Here is a 21768-nt window from a genome sequence, read left to right as displayed (position 1 = left end):
CATAATTTTATATGTTTCTATAAGATCCCCCCTCATCCTTCTAAATTCCAACGAGTACAGTCCCAGTCTACTCAACCTCTCCTCATAATCCAACCCCTTCAGCTCTGGGATTAGCCTAGTGAACCTCCTCTGCACACCCTCCATTGTCAGTATGTCCTTTCTCAAGTAAGGAGACCAAAACTGAACACAATACTCCAGGTGTGGCCTCACTAACACCTTATACAATTGCAGCATAACCTCCCTAGTCTTAAACTCCATCCCTCTAGCAATGAAGGACAAAACTCCATTTGCCTTCTTAACCACCTGTTGCACCTGTAAACCAACTTTCTGTGACTCATGCACTAGCACACCCAGGTCTCTCTGCACAGCGGCATGCTTTAATATTTTATCGTTTCAATAATAATCCCGTTTGCTGTTATTCCTACCAAAATGGATAAGCTCACATTTGTCAACATTGTATTCCATCTGCTCATAATGATCTGTGGGATTGTCGTGTTTGAATGTTCTTCCTGTTGGCCGTTGTGATTGTCTTTGATGCAAAAGGACGACAAAGTGGGCGAGGATCAGAAGCACATCTGATATATCGTTCAAGTCCGTATCACTCTTCCTTAGAGCTCTCGCAAAGAGTGATAGGACTTGAAGCATTAACTCTGAGCGTGATCTAATGGAAAGGTTTTTAAGTGTCATTTGTGGTGGGATTTGCTAGGAGTTTTCCGTCTGTTCTGTCGATCTCCCCGCCACTTTCTAACGACACTTCGGGCCCAAATGGGAATCGAGTTCCATAGCAAGCGCGTGCAGCCATGTTTTTCTAACGGCCATGAGGGTAGATCGGTCAACGGGGAACTCCCCAACGTGGCGCCCCCCCCGTAACACCTCCCCCCCCCATGTCCAACTCACTATAAAGGGGTCCCCAGACTCCCCCCCCCCCCCCCGCCATCCTCCATAGCCACAGCCACGCAGTGCACCCCGGGCCCGATCAATGCCTCGCCAATTGGCAGGGGCATTGCCAAGCTGGCATTTTCCCTGCACTGCAGATCGGGCCTGGAAGTGCCCAGCGCGGGTGCAGGGGAGTCTCAGATTGAGACGCCATTTAAAAACGGCACCCCCCCCCCCCATCTCACTCAGGCGTTCCGGCGACTGGAACGCCTGAGTGCAGAAAACTGGACTAAGTGCGGCCTTGTTGGATGTTCGTTACTGAGGCCCTGTATCCGCCTTGATTGGAATTCAATAGTGTGGTGCGTCTCAGCGCTCCGAGCGCTGGGAAACACCCAGCTAAATGCACTCGCTACAGGGCTCTATTCCCATTGTTCCCTGGCGTCCATTGAATGAGGTGATCTGCAAATGAGGTTTCCTCCCACAGTCCAAAGATGTGCAGGTGAGGTGGATTGGCCGGGCTAATAGTGTCCAAAATAGTTAGGTGGGGTTATGGGGCGGTGGAATTGGGCCTAGGCTCTGTTGGAGCAAGGGCTACTTACGTTACACTCCCGGGCCCTCTCCGGGGCAGAACACCAGTATGCTGGTCCCCAAGTACACTTATCCGGCCCAAGTATTTCAATAATCCGTTGTCTTCTACAGATAGACAGTTCCTGTCAGTGAATACACAATGATGATAAAGATCAAGGCTGGAATGAATATCTGTTTATACAGCTGTCTGACAGATTAACAAAAGGGTACACTTTGCTGTTTTTACATCATTGAAGGAGCAGTGAAACGTTGACCCCCCCCCCCCCCTCTCCCTCATGAATCTTCCCATCAGCACAGCTCTCTGGGTCTTGGTTATTGTTTGGCCAAGTGGCTATTCGGCCAGTGAGCTGGAGCAGCAAGGACTCCGGGCCTCACTGGTGGGGGAGGGGGGGGGGGGGATCCATCACCCAGGGTGGGGGGGGGAGCGGGCTATGGGCGGCTGGGGCAGCGATCGGGCCTGTCCGATGCAGGGGCGCGAGGCCGATCGGGGTGGGGGTGGGGGGATCTTGCTTCTTGGTGCCGGCCGCCATTGGGCTCCAACAGAGCCTAGGCCCAATTCCACCGCCCCATAACCCCACCTAACTATTTTGGACAATATTAGCCCGGCCAATCCACCTCACCTGGTCCGAGTCCGCCATTGGCGCGGCTGTTGGAGGCCGCCATCGTGCGTATGCGCGGACTCAGAACCGGAGGTGCGGGGGCCCGTATCCGCGGCCTAAACTCTGTTTCACTCCCCAAGTCCCTGCTGGACCCCTGCAGGAAACTGGGGAGTGAAACGCCAGCGTTTTTACTGGGGGGGGGGGGGGGGGCGAGCCCCATTTTTGGAGAATCCAGCCCATGGTATTTTGGCTGTGATGTCTTCAGCCATCCCCATATTTCCTCTCAGCTTTGTCACGGGGAAATGCCCTCCCCTTTGGAGGACGGGAGTGTTAACTTTCAGACTTACTGAACAGACGTCGCTTTGCTCCTGGTTCTGAAGCAGAATGGTGAGCTGTGGTTCATTGGAGTGAATAAACTGTTCACACTGTAAGAATCAGATTAAATAGAAAAGAAAGTAAGCCAACCCCAATCTCGTGCACCTAATAATTTAAATTGATTCAATGCTCTTCAGACCCAAGTGGCTCCAACAAGGGTGACAAGACAGAATCAGAAAGCAAAAAGAAAATGTTTGTCACGGTTTAACCGACTGGGAACTATGTCCCTCACCCGAGAGCGATCCGCCGTGTTTCCCGGCCCTCGCAGCGCCGTGGAAGACAACGCTATCCAACGCTATTCCCTCGCCGAAACCCCTCAGTGGAGGGAGGACCCCCCGACCCAACCCCGAGCCCACCCTCAAGTCCCATCTAACTGTCAGGAGGTCCCCCCGCCTCAACCCCCCCCCATCCAAGCAGAGCAACCCCACCCCCCCCCCCACCCCCCCCCCCCACCACAACTCGATCACCGCCGAGCAAAGAACGTCAGCTTGGCACCCAATGATACTGTCAGGGTGCCAGGGTGCCCAGGGAGCACCAGCAGTGCCAGGGCACACCCGTACCCAGAGGTCCCGCACCTGTGGACCTCCAATCACCTGGCAGACCCCCACGAGTGCCGTTCCGTCTGGTCATCGACCGGTTCTGAACGGCGTCCCCCGAGCCGAAGGGGGGGTCGATCCCAAAGTCTTGGTTCCCTCCAGGAACTCCGTGTTAAAGTGAGACTAGCTGCCTCACTCTAATATGCGGATTTGCCAAATGGTGATGCGGCCCAGAATGGGCGGGGCTCACATCGCCACGTCTTGCGGGATCGCGTTAGAGCTCGTGAGGCACGGCGAGCCACATCGATCCCGGGAGTCTGCCATCATGCCCTTACTACTCTCTGAGTAAAGAACCTACCTCTGACATCTGTCCTATATCTATCTCCCCTCAATTTAAAGCTATGTCCCCTCGTGCTGGACATCACCATCCGAGGAAAAAGGCTCTCACTGTCCACCCTATCTAATCCTCTGATCATCTTGTATGCCTCAATTAAGTCACCTCTTAACCTTCTTCTCTCTAACGAAAACAGCCTCAAGTCCTTCAGCCTTTCCTCATAAGATCTTCCCTCCATACCAGGCAACATTCTTGTAAATCTCCTCTGTACCCTTTCCAATGCTTCCACACCCTTCCTATAATGTGGCGACCAGAACTGCACACAATACTCCAAATGCGGCCGCCCCAGGGATTTGTACAGCTGCAACATGACCTCATGGCTCCGAAACTCAATCCCTCTACCAATAAAAGCTGACACACCGTACGCCTTCTTAACAACCCTCTCAACCTGGGTGGCAACTTTCAGGGATCTATGGACATGGACACCGAGATCTCTCTGCTCATCCACACTACCAACAATCTTACCATTAGCCCAGTACTCTGTCTTCCTGTTATTCCTTCCAAAATGAATCACCTCACACTTTTCTGCATTAAACTCCATTTGCCACCTGTCAGCCCAGCTCTGCAGCTTATCTATGTCCCTTTGTGACCTGCAACATCCTTCCTGTCCACAACTCCACCGACTTTAGTGTCATCTGCAAATGTACTCACCCATCCTTCTACGCCCTCCTCCAGGTCATTTATAAAAATGACAAACAGCAGCGGCCCCAAAACAGATGCTTGTGGTACACCACTAGTAACTGGACACCAGTCTGAACATTTCCCATCAACCACCACCCTTTGTCTTCGATCAGCTAGCCAATTTCTGATCCAAACTGCTAAATCACCCTGAATCCCATGCCTCTGTATTTTCTGCAATAGCCTACCGTGGGGAACCTTATCAAACGCTTTCCTGAAATCCATATACACCACATCAACTGCTTTACCCTCATCCACCTGTTTGGTCACCTTCTCGAAGAACTCAATAATGTTTGTGAGGCACGACCTACCCTTCACAAAACCAGGTTGACTATCTCTAATCAAATTATTCCTTTCCAGATGATTATACATCCTGTCTCTTATAAACCTTTCCAAGACTTTTCCCACAACAGAAGTAAGGCTCACTGGTCTATAGTTACCGGGGTCTCACTGGTCTATAGTTATCGCGACATCCTGGTCCCTGTACATTACCTGATCTCAACGCGGTCTGCAGAAGCCCTTTCAACTTCCCCTCACAAGAACTCACCACCGACCTGGAGTCATCAAAATACGAGTTGCAAACTTCAGACAGAACCACATCCAGTTTTGAGCCCGGCTTTTGAGCTGACTGGAGCTGATGCATTATTTCCTCACATGTATCACAGACCATCATGGGCAGCACTGCATTGTGGGAATGGGGGAGAGATTCAGATTGAACAGTGTGAAGAATTGAACGCAATTCTTTCCTGGGAAGCAATCAATGGAACTTTAAATTTATCAGCTGGAAAATGAGGAAAAATGTTCAGCTGGCACCAATTAAGCTCCTGTTTCACTCTCCCTGGGGAAATACATACATCAAAGAAAGAGAACGAGAGACATTGTTGTGATTAATTTGGATTTGGATAGGTTAAGTGAATGGGCTCGGGTCTGGCCGATGGAATACAACGTTGACAAATGTGAGGTTATCCATTTTGGTAGGAATAATAGTAAAAGGGATTATTATTTCAATGATAAAATATTAAAGCATGCCGCTGTGCAGAGAGACCTGGGTGTGCTAGTGCATGAGTCGCAACAAGTTGGTTTACAAGTGCAGCAGGTTATTAAGAAGGCAAATGGAGTTTTGTCCTTCATTGCGAGAGGGATGGAGTTTAAGACGAGGGAGGTTATGCTGCAATTGTATAAGGTGTTAGTGAGGCCACACCTGGAGTATTGTGTTCAGTTTTGGTCTCCTTACCTGAGAAAGGACGTACTGGCGCTGGAGGGCGTGCAGAGGAGATTCACTCGGTTAATCCCAGAGTTGAGGGGGTTGGATTACGAGGAGAGGTTGAGTAGACTGGGACTGTACTCGTTGGAATTTAGAAGGATGCAGGGGGGGGGGGGAATCTTATAGAAACATATAAAATTATAAAGGGAATAGATAAGTTAGATGCAGGCAGGTTGTTTCCACTGGCGGGTGAAAGCAGAACTAGGGGGCATAGCCTCAAAATAAGGGTGTTATAACCTGCCTGCTAATCCATTGTGCTTTGCACGCGTGGGTTCGAATCCCATCCTCGTCGCCAGTTTTGTGAGGGCCACGAAGAATCTAGCACCAGTTTTCAGGATACAAAGAAATAACATTTATTTACAATAACATATATATACACAACAGCAGAGCAACTTCCCTTGATGCTCACTCTTCTCTCTCTGCTGGTTCCAAACTGGCCAGCTCTATTTATGCAGGGAGTCTGCTAATGATTTCTCCGCCCCCCCCCCTCATTGGGGAAGCTCATACTCCCAAAGGATTGTGGGATTGTCATTAGTCCCCACCAATGGTAAGCAGGCAGGTGATAACATCGGGGAAGTAGATTTAGGACTGAGTTTAGGAGGAACTTCTTCACCCAAAGGGTTGTGAATCTATGGAATTCCTTGCCCAGTGAAGCAGTTGAGGCTCCTTCATTAAATGCTTTTTAAGGTAAAGATAGAGAGTTTTTTGAAGAATAAAGGGATTAAGGGTTATGGTGTTCGGGCCGGAAAGTGGAGCCGAGTCCACAAAAGATCAGCCATGATCTCATTGAATGGCGGAGCAGGCTCGAGGGGCCAGATGGCCGACTCCTGCTCCTAGTTCTTATTAATCTTATGTTCTTATTAAACTCTGATGGGTTCATTGCCATTCCTGAACAGGACAAAACGAATTTGAAAGCTTTGTGTTGAAGCCGCAACACTGGGAAAAGTTAACATATTTTCTAATATCAGGATACGTGCTGCATGCGAAGCACACCGATTTAAACCAACAGGCAAAACGGTGACATGAGGATAAGTTTACTGAAATGTACTTGCCGAGAGTGGGGGGCAGGCAGATTCAATGTGGTTGAATGGACTTTTCTTCTTCCTAAAAATATTTACCGTTTAAGCCACGACCACTACTTCTGACTATCCACTCTGTCCATGCCCCTAATAACTTTGTCGACTTCTATCAGGTCGCCCCCTCCACCTCCATCGTTCCAGTGAAAACAATCCCAAGTTTATCCAACCTCTCCTCATAGCTAATGCCCTGCATACCGGGCAACATCCTGGTCAACCTCTTCTGTAGCCTCTACAAAGCCTCCACATCCTACTGGATGGAGTTCCCTCCAGGATTGTGGCTTTGTTGCAATTCCACGGTGGGGGGGGGGAGGGGAGGGGCGGGGTCTTAGGTCGGAGACTGCCCTTTCTCCTATTAGGGTATTTAAGTGCCCATTTAGGTACCTTTACATGCCAAGCCTCAATTGTTAGGCTGACGGGCGTGGGTGAGAGCAGGGTGGGAAAGCGAGATATGACTCAAGCTCTGGGCACGATTGAGTGAAGATATCCAGAGCCCCGTTGGAATAAGGGGGTATTTCTCAGAGCCTGCAGGAGATCCTGCTGCGAGTCGATGGAGACCGGGTCCGCGCGCGATGCGGAAAATGTAACCACGATCTCAGTTTAGGAGAGGGGAGCAAAATCTTTTGCTCTCCTCGAGATGGGTTGGAATAACGGGGTATTTCCTGGAGCAGGCACGCTCGGAGCGACACCGCTCTCAAACGGGAAATTTTTGGGGGGCCCTATGGGGGACGTGAGTGCAGGAAGAGATCGGGGAGCCCGTCCCCCCCAATATTCTAATTTACCAATTAGGGCTCCTCGAGCCCCCTCTCGCCCCACCCCATAAGGGCAGGGCACCCCAGGGCCCCATCCCTGGCATGGGCAACCTGGCACCTTGGCATTGCCAGCCTGGCACCCATTCCAGCCTGACAGTGCCATCTGGGCACAAAGGGTTGTGGGGGAGGAAGTTTGTTTTTGTCACAGATTACCAGGAGGAGATCCACAGAGTGGGTGGGGGGGTCCTGGTGAGCCCTCTGCCCTGAGATGGGCAGAGAACCAGGGGGGGTTCCAAAGGCTAGGGTGCAGGTGCCCTCTAATTGGGGTGCGCCTGCTGAATCCGGCCTCTTCTGCAGTGGGGCAGCGTTTCTGAGGAGTGGCAACACCTGTTGGGCCCCTGATTGAGCTTGGCCACACCCATTCCCCCTGACGATACAGCTGGAGGATGGGAGTGGCAGCCTGGGTAGGCTTCCAGATGACTGGAAGCTTTCTGAGCATTTCAAGGCGTCATGTGAGTGCCCCTTTCAGAAAGATTTTTGTCTTATCACATGGGCTCAATTATGTCATTTGGTGGGTGGAGTTGGGCTGTGGCTGCGAGGTGAGCGGGTCTTTCAGTTTCACTGCTGTGGACTCAGGAGAACGTTTTGCCCTGTCTTTCTATGTTTTCATTTTAGAAGCTGTTCCGGTAAAAAGCCGATCGGTTGTGGCAAACAGCCTTGGTGACGTTAAAGTTTTTTTCCTGGAAAAAGCTTGAATCTGCCGGTTGGACCTGGATCAGAATCCCAGGGAAAGGCCGAGTCCCCTTCAAGTGAGAAGGTAGAGTGCTTGGCCACACCCTTAAAAAAAGGTTTTTTATTGTTAATTGGATTTTGTTATTGAATTGGAACAGTTAAGGGGAAAGTCATTAAGTGTCATAAACAGGTTATATTCACAGCTGCCTTTATGTTTGTAATTGATAAAAATTCTTGCTGGGTTCAGATGTATAGATGTGTTAATCGGTTCTAGACACAAACTCAATTTGTGCTTGACGCCAGATTCTCCACCCGGTCGCAATTCTTGTTCCCAGTGTCACGAGGCAGAGAATCCAGCCCCATGAGGTTCAAATGAATGCTTGCCTCCTGCTTTAAGATGTTGATCTCTGGTGGTTTGGACACATACCTATGTCCCTCTTCTTTTCAGAGCAGAGGGTCATTTTTACACACATTTTCTTGGGCGTGTATTTTTCTTGGAGGTTGGCAGATGGATCTTTCTTGATATCAGTAATTATTTCTTTGCATTTTACCTCGTATTTTCTTGGCAGCTGGGAACAGATCTTCCCGATCTCTTTGGCGCTGTATTTCTGTAAATGCAAGTTGAACATTTAAAGGAACAGCATAAAACCTCCAGCACAATTGCATCTCTGCACTTCCGATCCCGTTTGTAACTGTGCTGTGCCGTCAATTCACTGCGAGACCGTGAGAACGAGTGAATATAAGGCTTTATTATCCAGGAACTTGTCTGCTGTACAAATATATCGCCCCTGTGAGGGCGGAGCCAGAGGCGGAGCCCACCGGTGTTCCAGTACAGTACCTGGAAGTAGACCGTATCATCACTTCCAGGTCATAGGTCACAGCACTATACAGACAGTTCATTGGGTGGGGTTACGGGGGATTGGGTGGAGGCTTGGGCTTAAATGGGGGTGCTCTTTCCAAGAGCTGGTGCAGACTCGATGGGCTGAATGGCCTCCTTCTGCACCGTGAATTCTATGATTCAGTAATTCTATGAGTAAAATGATCACACCCATTTTGGCATCTGGGTTACAAATATCGTCCGATAGAGACAGGAAGTGAGTCATTAATATTAAAAGCTGCGATGATATAAAACTGTGTAAATTTATGTGCACCCTATTGGCCGTCCTGCCGTGACTATTAAACAAACCAACAAGTCCAAATTTGACTCAACACTATTGTGCAATATTGTTATTTTGATGGGAAAATATTCTGTCAGTTATTTGTAACATTTTGCAGGCAATGACACTGATTTCAGTGACTGTATCAACCTCCATTACCATGTCCAGCAAAACATCATTTGAAGACTTCCGGTGGCGGCAATTTAAACGGACTTTTTTGGCTCTTTTTAGAGCCCAAAACGGAAATTTTTCGACGTCTCCCGGTGGGAGAAGGTGTGCTGATCGACTTTCCCCGCAGTCCATGACTCGAACTCGGAGTGGAAAGGGGGAAAAAACGGCAGCAGCTCCCCAGAAAAAAATGGGGGAAGGAATCCAAGATGGCGGCCGGCGGAGCTCCAGAGGAGTGGAAGCAGTGGGCCCAGGAGCAGCAAGCTGCTCTCCTGCGCTGCTTCACAGACTTCAAGGCTGAGGTACTGAGCTCTCTGCAGGAAACGAACAGAAGGCTGTCGGAGATTCAGACCACCCAGGGTGCTGCCATCAAGGAGTTGCAGACGCAGGCCGCTGAACGAGAGGAGGAGGCCGGGATCCTCGTGAGTAAGGTGGAGGGGCACGAGGCGCTCCACAAGAAGTGGCAGGAACGCTTCGAGGAGCTTGATCACCGCATGAGGCGGAAAAACCTGCGGATCTTGGGCCTTGCGGAGGGGCTGGAGGGGTCGGACCTGACAACCTATGTGGCTACAATGCTGAACTCGCTAGTGGGGGCCGGGTCTTTCCATCTGCCCTTGGAGCTGGAGGGAGCACACAGAGTACTGGCCAGGAGGCCTAAGGAGAATGAACCCCCGCGTGCGGTGCTGGTGAGGTTCCACCGGTTCAGTGATCGGGAGTGCGTGCTGCGCTGGGCCAAGAAGGTGAAGAGCAGCAAGTGGGAGAATGGGGTAGTACGGATCTACCAGGATTGGAGTGCGGAGGTGGCTAAGCGGCGGTCCGGATTTAATCGGACGAAAGAGGTGCTTTACAGGAAAAAGATAAAGTTCGGAATGTTGCAGCCCGCGCGCCTGTGGGCAACTTATTCGGACCGGCATTATTATTTCGATTCCCCGGAGGAGGCGTGGGCCTTTATGCGGACGGAGAAACTGGACTTGAACTAGGGGTTGGGGGTTGCGGGGTCGGTTGTAATGCTTTATTGCTGGTTTCTGCTGTTGCTGTGTTCTCATTTTCTTTTTTGTTTGTACTTTTGCAATTTTGATATGGTTATTTATGGGGGTGTTGTTCGGTTATGTTTTTTTTGCTGTGGGGCATTGTTTGAGTTTTGTATCTTGCGGGGAGGGTTGGGGGGGTTTGTTGTATTCTATGTTAGGTTGGGGGTATGGAGTGGGGCTGATATTTGGGAGCTGCGTCAGAAGGGTGTGGTGGGGCAGTGCGAAAGCGCGGGCTTTCCTCTGGTTTCCCGCACTGCGGGGCTGGGGGGCGGAGACGATGACGGGGGGAGGCGGGACCTTAACTTGTTCTTCCCCTGGAAGAGCGATAGATTGGGGGATGATCCCACTTTGGGAGGGGTCGGGCTATTGGCGGGAGTTTCCGGGGTCAGCAGAAGTTAACTGACCCCCGGAAGTACAATGGAGGACGGTTCGCGGCTGGGAGGGTTCCTAGCCTGGGGGGGAGGGAGGGGGGGAAAGGGGAATACCGGGTTGCTGCTGGTCGGGTCAGGAAGGAGCTGGTGGGGGTTGGGGAGACAGAGGTGAGGGGTTGTCGCTATGGGGACGGGGTCGAGCAGGGGATGCTGGCCTGGGGCGGGCAGTCGACGGGCTATGGCTAGTCAACGGGGGAGGGGGGCGGGACGCCCTCTGATCCGGTTGGTCACCTGGAATGCGAGAGGGTTGAATGGGCCGGTGAAGCGGTCGAGGGTACTGGCTCACCGAAGGGGCTAAAGGCAGATGTGGCAATGCTTCAGGAGACCCACCTGAAGGTGGCGGACCAGGTCCGCCTGAGGAAGGGATGGGTGGGGCAGGTTTTCCACTCGGGGTTGGATGTGAGGAACCGGGGAGTGGCGATTCTGGTGGGGAAAAATGTGTCGTTTGAGGCATCGGAGGTGGTGGCGGATAAGGGGGGGTAGGTATGTGATGGTTAGGGGCAAGCTACAAGGAGAGAAGGTGGTACTGGCTAGTGTGTATGCCCCAAATTGGGACGATGCGGGCTTTATGAGGCGTATGTTGGGACGGGTCCCGGATCTGGAGGTGGGAGGTCTGATCATGGGGGGACGGGACTTAAATACGGTGTTGGATCCTTCACTGGATCGGTCCAGCTCTAGGACGGGTAGGAGGCCGGCGGCGGCCAAGGTACTGAGAGGGTTTATGGACCAGATGGGTGGGGTGGATTCATGGAGGTTTGTGAGGCTGAGGGCACGGGAGTACTCTTTCTTCTCCCACGTACATAGGGTCTACTCTCGGATAGACTTCTTCGTGGTGAGTAGGGGACTGATTCCGAGAGTGGAGGAGGCCGAGTATTCGGCCATTGCAATCTCCGACCACGCTCCGCATTGGATAGAGTTGGAGATGGGGGAGGTGCGGGACCAACGTCCGTTGTGGCGGTTGGATGTGAGGTTGTTGGCGGAGGAGGAGGTGTGTAGGAGGGTCCGGGCAAGTATTGAGGGGTACCTTGAGGTGAATGATACGGGGGAGGTTCAGGTGGGAATGGTCTGGGAAGCCCTGAAGGCAGTGATTCGTGGGGAGCTGATATCCATCCGAGCACACAGGGAGAGGAGCGAGAGGAGTGAGAGGGATAGACTGGTGGGAAAGATGCTGGAGGTGGACAGGAGGTATGCAGAGGCACCAGAGGAGGGACTGTTGGGGGAGAGGCGCATCCTGCAGGCTAAATTTGATTTGCTGACCACTAGAAAGGCGGAGGCACAGTGGAGGAAGGCACAAGGGGCAGTGTACGAACATGGTGAAAAGGCGAGTAGGATGCTGGCTCATCAGCTCCGTAAGCGGGATGCGGCTAAGGAGATTGCTGGAGTGAGAGACAAGAGTGGGAATGTGGTGCGGAAGGGGGTAGAGGTGAATGAGGTCTTCAAGGACTTTTACGGGGAACTGTACCGGTCGGAGCCAACGGGGGAGAGGAGGGGAATGAAGAGGTTCCTCGACGGGCTTTCTTTCCCGAAGGTGCAGGAGGAGCAGGTGGAGGGGCTGGGTGTGCCGATTGAGCTGGAGGAGCTAGTTAAGGGGATCGGGCAGATGCAGTCAGGGAAGGCACCGGGGCCGGATTGGTTCCCGGTGGAATTTTATAAAAAGTTTGTGGACCTAGTGAGCCCCTTGCTGGTGCGGACACTCAATTAAGCGTGGGAAGGGGGGACGATGTCGCGGGCGCTGATCACGTTAATTTTAAAGAGGGACAAGGACCCCCAGCAGTGTGGTTCATACAGGCCCATATCTCTCCTCAACGTGGATGCTAAGGTGCTGGCAAAAATCCTAGCCACCAGGATAGAGGACTGTGTGCCAGGGGTTGTGCACGAGGACCAGACAGGTTTTGTGAAGGGAAGGCAGCTGAACACGAATGTGCGGAGATTGCTGAATGTCATTATGATGCCGGCGGTTGAGGGGGAGGCAGAGATAGTGGTGGCACTGGATGCGGAGAAGGCCTTCGATAGAGTGGAGTGGGGGTACCTATGGGAGGTGTTGGGGAGGTTTGGATTTGGTGAAGGGTTCATTAGATGGGTAAGGTTGCTATATGAGGCCCCAATGGCGTGCGTGGCCACGAATAGGAGGAGGTCGGAGTACTTCCGGCTTTACCGAGGGACCAGGCAGGGTTGCCCCCTGTCCCCCTTGTTGTTTGCTCTGGCAATCGAGCCGCTGGCGATGGCGTTGAGGGATTCAGAGAGGTGGAGAGGTTTGGTGCGAGGTGAGGAGGAACATAGGGTGTCGTTGTATGCCGATGACCTGTTACTGTATGTGGCGGACCCAGTGGGAGGGATGCCGGGAGTGATGGAGTTGCTAGCTGAGTTTGGGACCTTTTCAGGTTATAAATTAAATTTAGGCAAGAGTGAGGTGTTTGTGGTGCACCCTGGAGACCAGGAGGAAGGAATTGGGAGGCTCCCGCTTAGGCGGGCAGGGGAGAGCTTTAGGTACCTGGGGGTGCAGGTGGCCAGGGACTGGGGGACTCTTCACAAACATAACCACCAGACTTGTAGATCAGATGGAGGAGGAGTTCAAGAGGTGGGACATGCTGCCATTATCGTTGGCAGGGAGGGTACAGTCCGTCAAAATGACGGTGCTTCCGAGGTTCTTGTTCCTCTTTCAGTGCCTGCCCATCTTTATCCTCAGGGCCTTCTTTAGGAGAGTGACTAGCAGTATTTTGAGCTTTGTGTGGGCACATGGGACTCCGAGAGTGAAGAGGGTGTTCCTGGAGCGAGGGAGGGATAGAGGCGGGCTGGCGCTGCCCAACCTTCTGGGGTACTACTGGCGGCCAATGTGTCAATGGTGCGTAAATGGGTGATGGAGGGGGGAGGGGCGGCATGGAAAAGAATGGAGATGGCGTCATGTAGAGGTACGAGCCTGGGTGCCATGGTAACTGCAGGGGATGGGTACAATCGAAATGTGGAGCTTTTTCAAGGAACAGCTACTGCGTGTCCTTGATAAGTATGTACCTCTCAGGCAGGGAGGAAGTTGTCAAGCAAGGAAACCGTGGTTTCCTAAGGAAGTTGAAGCACTTGTCAAGAGGAAGAAGAAGGCTTATGTTAGGATGAGACATGAAGGCTCAGTTAGGGCACTTGAGAGTTACAAGTTAGCCAGGAAGGACCTAAAGGGAGAGTTAAGAAGAGCGAGGAGAGGACACGAAAAGTCGTTGGCAGATAGGATCAAGGAAAACACTAAGGCTTTCTATAGGTATATCAGGAACAAAAGAATGACTAGAGTAAGATTAGGGCCAATCAAGGATAGTAGTGGAAAGTTGTGTGTGGAATCAGAGGAGATAGGGGAAGCGTTAAATGGATATTTTTCATCAGTGTTTACACTGGAGAAAGACAATGTTGTCGAGGAGAATACTCAGGTTCAGTCGACCAGGCTAGATGGAATTGAGGTTCAAAAGGAGGAGGTGTTATCAATTTTGGAAAATTTTGGAATGTCCCCTGGGCCAGATGGGATTTATCCTAGGATTCTCTAGGAAGCCAGGGAGGAGATTGCAGAGCCTTTGTCCTTGATCTTTATGTCGTCTTTGTCGACAGGAATAGTGCCGGAAGACTGGAGGATAGCAAATGTTGTCCCCTTGTTCAAGAAGGGGAGTAGAGACAACCCTGGTAATTATAGACCTGTGAGCCTTACTTCGGTTGTGGGTAAAATGTTGGAAAAGATTATAAGAGATAGGGTTTATAATCATCTTGAAAAGAACAAGTTGATTAGCGATAGTCAACACGGTTTTGTGAAGGGTAGGTCATGCCTCACAAACCTTATTGAGTTTTTTGAGAAGGTGACCAAACAGGTGGATGAGGGTAAAGCGGTTGATGTGGTGTATATGGATTTCAGTAAGGCGTTTGATAAGGTTCCCCACGGTAGGCTATTGCAGAAAATAAGGAAGTATGGGATTGAAGGTGATTTAGCGGTTTGGATCAGTAATTGGCTAGCTGAAAGAAGACAGAGAGTGGTGGTTGATGGCAAATGTTCATCCTGGAGTTCAGTTACTAGTGGTGTACCGCAAGGATCTGTTTTGGGGCCACTGCTGTTTGTCATTTTTATAAATGACCTGGAAGAGGGTGCAGAAGGATGGGTTAGTAAATTTGCAGATGACACGAAGGTCGGTGGAGTTGTGGATAGTGCTGAAGGATATTATAGGATACAGAGGGACATAGATAAGCTGCAGAGCTGGGCTGAGAGGTGGCAGATGGAGTTTAATGTGGAAAAGTGTGAGGTGGTTCACTTTGGAAGGGGTAACAGGAATGCAGAGTACTGGGCTAATGGCAAGATTCTTGGTAGTGTAGATGAACAGAGAGATCTCGGCATCCAGGTACATAAATCCCTGAAAGTTGCCACCCAGGTTAATAGGGCTGTTAAGAAGGCATATGGTGTGCTAGCCTTTATAAGCAGGGGGATTGAGTTTCGGAGCCACGAGGTCATGCTGCAGCTGTACATAACTCTGGTGCGGCCACACCTGGAGTACTGCGTGCAGTTCTGGTCACCATATTATAGGAAGGATGTGGAAGCTTTGGAAAGGGTTCAGAGGAGATTTACTAGGATGTTGCCTGGGATGGAGGAAAGGTCTTACGAGGAAAGGCTCAGGGATTTGAAGTTGTTTTCGTTAGAGAGGAGAAGGCTGAGAGGTGACTTAATAGAGACATATAAGATAGTCAGAGGGTTAGATAGGGTGGACAGTGAGAGTCTTTTTCCTCGGATGGTGATGACCAACACGAGGGGACATAGCTTTAAATTGAGGGGTGATAGATATAGGACAGATGTCAGAGGCAGTTTCTTTACTCAGAGAGTAGTAGGGGTGTGGAACGCCTTGCCTGCAACAGTAGTAGACTCGCCAACTTTAAGGGCATTTAAGTGGTCACGATAGACATATGGATGAAAATGGAATAGTGTAGGTCAGATAGGCTTCAGATGGTTTCACAGGTCGGCGCAACATCGAGGGCCGAAGGGCCCGTACTGCGCTGTAATGTTCTATGTTCTATGTAACGGCGCCGTTGCCGCTCTCCCCTAAGAGGTTTACCACAAGCCCGGTGGTGGCGGCGACCCTAAGAATCTGGGAACAGTGGAGATGGCATAGGGGGGAAACAGGGGGCTCGATGGAGGCTCCACTGTGTGGCAATCATCGGTTCATTCCGGGGAACGAGGATGGGGGATTTAGGGGGTGGCAAAGGGCGGGCATCAGTAAATTGAGGGACCTGTTTATTGGCAGGAGGTTTGCGGGCCTGGGGGAACTGGAAGATAAATTTGGGCTTCCCCAAGGGAACATGTTCAGATACTTGCAGGTAAAGGCGTTTGCTAGGCGACAGGTAGAGGGATTCCCTTTGCTCCCCTCGCGGGGGACGATGGACAGAGTGCTTTCGGGGGTGTGGGTCGGAGAGGGGAAGGTGTCTGACATCTATAAGGTAATGCAGGAGGTGGAGGAGTCATCAGTGGAGGAGCTGAAGGCTAAATGGGAGGAGGAACTTGGGGAGCAGATAGAGGACGGGACTTGGACGGATGCCTTGGAGAGAGTCAACTCTTCCTCCTCATGTGCGAGGCTTAGTCTCATCCAACTTAAGGTGCTGCACCGGGCCCACATGTCCGGGACTAGGATGAGTAGGTTCTTTGGGGGTGAGGACAGGTGCACCAGATGTTCAGGGAGTCCAGCGAACCACGCCCATATGTTCTGGGCATGCCCAGCACTGGAAGAATTCTGGAAGGGGGTGGCGGGGACGGTGTCAGGGTGGTTGGATCCAGGGTCAAACCAGGTTGGGGACTCGCGATTTTTGGAGTTGCCGTAGAGCCGGGAGTGCAGGAGGCGAAAGAGGCCGGTGTCCTGGCCTTTGCGTCCCTAGTAGCCCGACGAAGGATTCTGCTACAGTGGAAGGATGCAAGGCCCCCAAGTGTGGAGACCTGGATCAGTGACATGGCGGGATTGTTTAAATTTAAAAAATTTCAATAAAAATTATTTCTAAAAAATAAACATCATTTGAATACAGCGACAATAATTTCATATTTTGGGAACGGGTTCAATACTTACAACTGCCATGGGAGTGTACCTTTAAGAAATGGGTGTTTATCAAATAGCGGCAGTGATGTCAGGGTGAGGGTGGAGCTGGGCTGTTTGTCTGCTTTTACTTACGCTTTGAGAAAGTGAAAGCTAGCAGATGTGCATGGATCTCTCTACAAGTTAAAGTGTGTTCATTTGGGTCATTTCAAAGTTATAACTGTTCTCAGTAGAGAATTTAAACCTGATTTCTGTGTTGAAGGGCGTATTTGTCTTATGGTTGTTGGAAGGAAAGATTAAGGGTTACTTATAGAATATTGGCCGGGATTCTCCCGCAATCGACGGGGCAGCCGGTACCGGCGGCAAGAATGGAGTGAACCACTCCAGCGTTGGGCCGCCCGGTAGGTGCGGGATCCTCCGCACTTCCGGGGGCTAGGCCGGCGCTGGAGGAGTTGGCTCTGCGCCCACCCGCGCCAAAGGGCTTCCGCCGGCCGGCGCATGCGCAGAACCGCTGGCGTGTATCCTGCGCATGCGCAAAGGGTTTCTTCTCCGCGCTGGCCATGGTGGAGCCGTACAGAGGCCGCACCCACACTCTGACATCACTGCCGCTATTTGATAAACACCCATTTCTTAAAGGTACACTCCCATGACAGTTGTAAGAGAGAATGAGTCCCCCCACGGCACAGGCCTGCCCGCAGATCGGTGGGCCCTGATCGCGGGCCAGGCCACCGTGCCCTCCCCCCCCCGGGGTCAGATCCCTCCGTGCCCTTCCCGAGGACCCCGCTAACCACCCTTCAAGCCAGGTCCAGCCGGGATGAACCTCGTCTATTTCACGCCGGCGGGACTGGCCGAAAATGGTTGGCTGCTTGGCCCTCGGGGCCCGGAGAATTGCTGGGGGGGGGGGCAATGCCAATGGCCCCCGACCAGCGCGGCGCGATCCCTGCCCACGCCCGAAAACTGGTGCCAGCGAATTCGGCAGCTGGCGTCGGAGTTGCGTAGCGGAATTCACCCCGCCCCCCGCGATTCCCCAACCTGGCGGGAGGGGGGGTCGGAGAACCCCGAGCAGTGGGGTTCGCCACTATTGCTGAGGTGCCCCGGGATCGACGGGATCCCTGTCACTCAATGAGCAGCAGCCCATGGCAGGCTAATCACCAACTGGGCAGCACGGTAGCATTGTGGCTAGCACTGTGGCTTCACAGCTCCAGGATCCCGGGTTCAATTCCCGGCTTGGGTCACTGTCTGTGCGGAGTCTGCACATCCTCCCCGGGTCTGCGTGGGTTTCCTCCGGGTGCTCCGGTTTCCTCCCACAGTCACAAAGATGTGCGGGTTAGGGTGGATTGGCCATGCTAAATTGCCCTTAGTGTCCAAATTTGCCCTTAGTGTTGGGTGGGGTTACTGGGTTATGGGGATAGGGTGGAGGTGTTGACCTTGGGTAGGGTGCTCTTTCCAGGAGCCGGTGCAGACTCGATGGGCCGAATGGCCTCCTTCTGCACTGTAAATTCTATGATTCTATGAAAGGGATTCCACTCGATGAACGTGCAGCTGGTGTGTGACCCGCATGCGTGCCAACTTCACCCGATGGTTCCTGCCCACGTCCAGTGCCCGCCTGCTGTCGGGTTGGCTCCTGGGTGACAGGGGTTATCCGCTGCAGCCGTGGCTGATGACACCATTCCGGACCCGGAGGCCCGGCGCAACGTCGCCCACCATGCCGCGACCAAGGGGGTGTGATCGAGCGACGCTTCGTCATCCAGAAGGTGCAGTTCAGGCTCCTCGACCGCTCTGGAGGGACTGATGCCGAGAGGGTCGGGCCACATCGTGGTGGTGGCCTGCTGCATCCTCCTCCTCAACACCACGCAGCAGAGGGAGCCATGTGATGGAGGAGGACGGTGAACCCCAGCCCTCGTCTGTCATGGAGGAGGCGGGGAAGCCAGGGTGTGGGCCGAGGCTGCACAAGGTGTGTGCAAGGGCCAATGCACGTTCTGATCGCTTCCATGGTCACCAACTAGGTTGGCACTGACAGCGGATACGATGCATGGGATGGAGGATAAGACAATCTGCTCTGCGATGAGCTCTGGTGCTCCACATCGTTTGCCAACGTCTGATCCTGCCCACGGTTACACGTCCCACCATTCACCTGGGTGCCAACCTAACTGGTGTCTAATTTCCTGGCCTTACAGACCCAAATGCTACACCCAGGTGGATCTCCAGCCGTCTTCCGGGCGACCGGGCCTGGCATGAGCCCGGTTGCTGCTCGGGTGTCCCAGATGGCTTGGCGCTGCCCTGCCCTGTTCTGCCCGCTGCCCATGTGATGTGCCAGAGACAGGAGAGGGGAGCACGAGGTGCTGCGGTGCTCTGGCATCTCCCCTGCGGGAGTCACCAGCACCAACCCCCATCACCTCCTCCCTCCTGATGATCCCCAGGCGACACCGTGGGACGTGGCAAACCCCCTGGCGCTGCCAGTCCTGGAGGCCAGCTGCCATCTCAAACAGGGTCTGCACGCTCACGGCAATGGAGTACAGCGAGGGGGGCCATCTCCATCTGGGATTGCGCCATATCACACTGCCACTGTGCCACCACCATCTGGGTCTGTGCCACATCAGCCAGTGACTGCGCCATCCCCCTCTGGAATTGAGCCACCTCTCTTTGGGCCGTGCCAGGGCAATGCCCCCGCCGCTCTCAGCCATGGCCCGCTGGACCTGGGCCACACTCCGGAGCACAATGCCCAAGTGGCCCAGGCCCTGTGAGAGGGCAGCCCTGTCCTGGGCCTTGGCCGCCATCTACACAGATTGCCCCAGACCTTGGGCATGTTGATCCATGGCCCAAACGTTGGTCAACAAGGTCTCCATCGCGGACGGAGCCCGTGCGAAGTTGGGCTGGGCGGCATCACCTCCCGCGCCTGCACGCAGTTCGGCTCCTCCAACTGCACCAGCTGCGTGCCCGCCCACGACCCCTCGTGTAGTCTCTGGCTCTGTGACTGCATCTCCGCAATCAACGGTATCGTCCATTCAAGAAGCTGAAACACGTCTGGGCGGCAGCTAGACCCTGGGGTCGGCCCGCCCTCCAACCGTCCGTGCCCCCCTCGGGAGTTCCTACCTGCGCCTGCTGTATCGGAGTGTGTGTGCGTGTGTGTGTGTGTGTGCGTGTGCGTGCGTGCGTGTGTATGTGTGTGCGTGCGCGCGCGCACACCGTGTCCCAGAAGCCTCTTCACTAAGTAGTCCAGCCGAGATGAGTGACTCTGCCGTTGGCACAGCTGTGACGGCAAATCAGCGTCATTCCTCAGACTCGGACTCCGGGGTGCCCCGGGAGGCGGGTCGAGGGCGCCTCGCTGGTCGACACCTGGGGTTCCGGCTGTGGCTGGGGGCAGGGGACACCGGAAGGGCCGACCCCATCGCCAGCAGCTTCAGCAAGACACAAGACAAGACGCATAAATGTATCGGGGGTTGGGAGAGAGTGGGGGTGGTGAGGGGAGGTGTTGAGGAAGGGGGGGGGGGGGGGGGTTGGTGTAGGGATAGTTGTGGAGCTGAGGGGTGTGGGGATGGTGTGGGGATGGTGTGGGGGGGGGGGGTGACACATGTGCCTTGGGGAACCGTAACTCGGCACGGTTTCACTTCCTTGCCCGGTGCTGACCTCCGCCCCGCCCTTGACCTCTGCCCCTTCTTCCGACCCGCCAACTATGACCAGTGATCCTCTCCTCTGTTACAACAAGGGGTTGCAGTCCTCCAGTCTTCTCCCACTCCAGCCGATTATGGGCTGCCTTCTTCCTGGGTAGGAGAGGGGAGAAGCAGAAGAAAGTCCGGCGCGTGCAACCCACTGGTCGGATAGCTGGTGCCTTCAGTAGCCAGGGCATCTGGCCATGGCGGCCGGTATAGCATTGCAGGGTGGGGGTTTGCCTGCCCTCTGGGTGTGGGGGGGAGGGGGTAGGGTGACGGCTGTGTGGGTAGAGGGGTTGGTGCCAGGGGTACAGTGCTGCCGACTCACCCGAGCCGTCCTGCGGAGGCTGTGATGTTTCGTTCGGTACTGCAGATCGGTCCGGACGGTATTGCCCACGGTGCTAACCATCCCTGCCACCTGTGTCCAGGCTTGGCGAACGGCCAATAAGGACGGAACCTTCCCGTGTTTATCACCCATCTTTAGTTCCCCTTGAGAGAACCGAATGGTTTGCCCAGCCATTTCACGGAGCAGTGAAGAGTCAACCACATTTCTATGGATCTGGAATCGCATGTTAGTGAAGAGGGCAGATTTCTTTCCCTCGAGGCCACTCGAGACCAATCATCCAGTTGTTTCCCGTGCTCCGAGCTTTTCATTCCAGATCTGTTTCATTGATTTTCCCCACTGATGTGGTGGGATATGAATATGGATATGCCATTGGTGCAGAACACCGGCTTACCATTGGCCCTGGTCGGTCATGTGCCTCCCGACCAGTTGGTTGAGACCAGTCATGTGACGGCTCCCCGATTGGTCGAGGGGCTGAGTCAACCCCGCCTCCAGGGCTGGGTATAAATACCCAGCACTCCCGGCGGTCGTCCTTCTCCTGTAATCGACCGCAGGGCTAACATCTAGCCGATTAAAGCCATACTTTTGTCCAGCAACTCGTCTCGCGTTCAATTGATGGTACATCACCGACGCCATTGGGAATTCGACCGGAGCATCGGGCAATCCAGCCCCCTGTCTCTGAAACATCAATCCAGCTCCTTCGCTATCGAACCCTGTAACGTAACCACGACATCACCACACCAGTTGCTACAATTTTACGTTCTGTGCGGTTTTTTTTTACAAATCGTTTTTTATTGGGTTTTTGAATAAAGTATATTTACCGTTATGTGCACAAAATAGAATATATATATATATATATATATACATAGAAGAGAAGAGAACACGCACAAAAAACAAAACAAACAGCAACAAATAAAAAAGTTTGAATAAAATAACTGGTCGGGTATTATGTGCTCGCTCAACAACAGCCGCTCAGTACAATTGGCAATATTGATTTTAGCACATAAGTAGGCATCTATTTGTGGGGGGCGGGGGGGGGGGAACTGAGGGGGTAGATATATATTTGGTCGCCGGGGAAACAATTAC

The 21768-nt window shown here is 53.0% G+C and overlaps 1 protein-coding gene across 1 annotated transcript in view; it reads right to left on the bottom strand.

Annotated features, from left to right (window-relative positions):
* Nucleotides 1-21768, bottom strand: part of LOC119957432 (prosaposin-like) — a 70494-nt gene that overhangs the window by 4700 nt on the left and 44026 nt on the right. Inside the window, exons 7-10 of the mRNA XM_038785498.1 lie at nucleotides 8298-8478; nucleotides 4594-4727; nucleotides 2411-2488; nucleotides 1476-1586 (exon numbers count right to left, since the gene is read on the bottom strand). Of these exons, the coding sequence (XP_038641426.1) occupies nucleotides 1476-1586; nucleotides 2411-2488; nucleotides 4594-4727; nucleotides 8298-8478 (504 nt within the window). The remainder of the gene's footprint in view (nucleotides 1-1475; nucleotides 1587-2410; nucleotides 2489-4593; nucleotides 4728-8297; nucleotides 8479-21768) is intronic.

This window comes from Scyliorhinus canicula, chromosome 26 (genome assembly GCF_902713615.1).
Source record: "Scyliorhinus canicula chromosome 26, sScyCan1.1, whole genome shotgun sequence".
In the NCBI taxonomy this organism is placed as follows: domain Eukaryota; kingdom Metazoa; phylum Chordata; class Chondrichthyes; order Carcharhiniformes; family Scyliorhinidae; genus Scyliorhinus; species Scyliorhinus canicula.
This window is presented reverse-complemented; position numbering and strand designations above follow the sequence as displayed.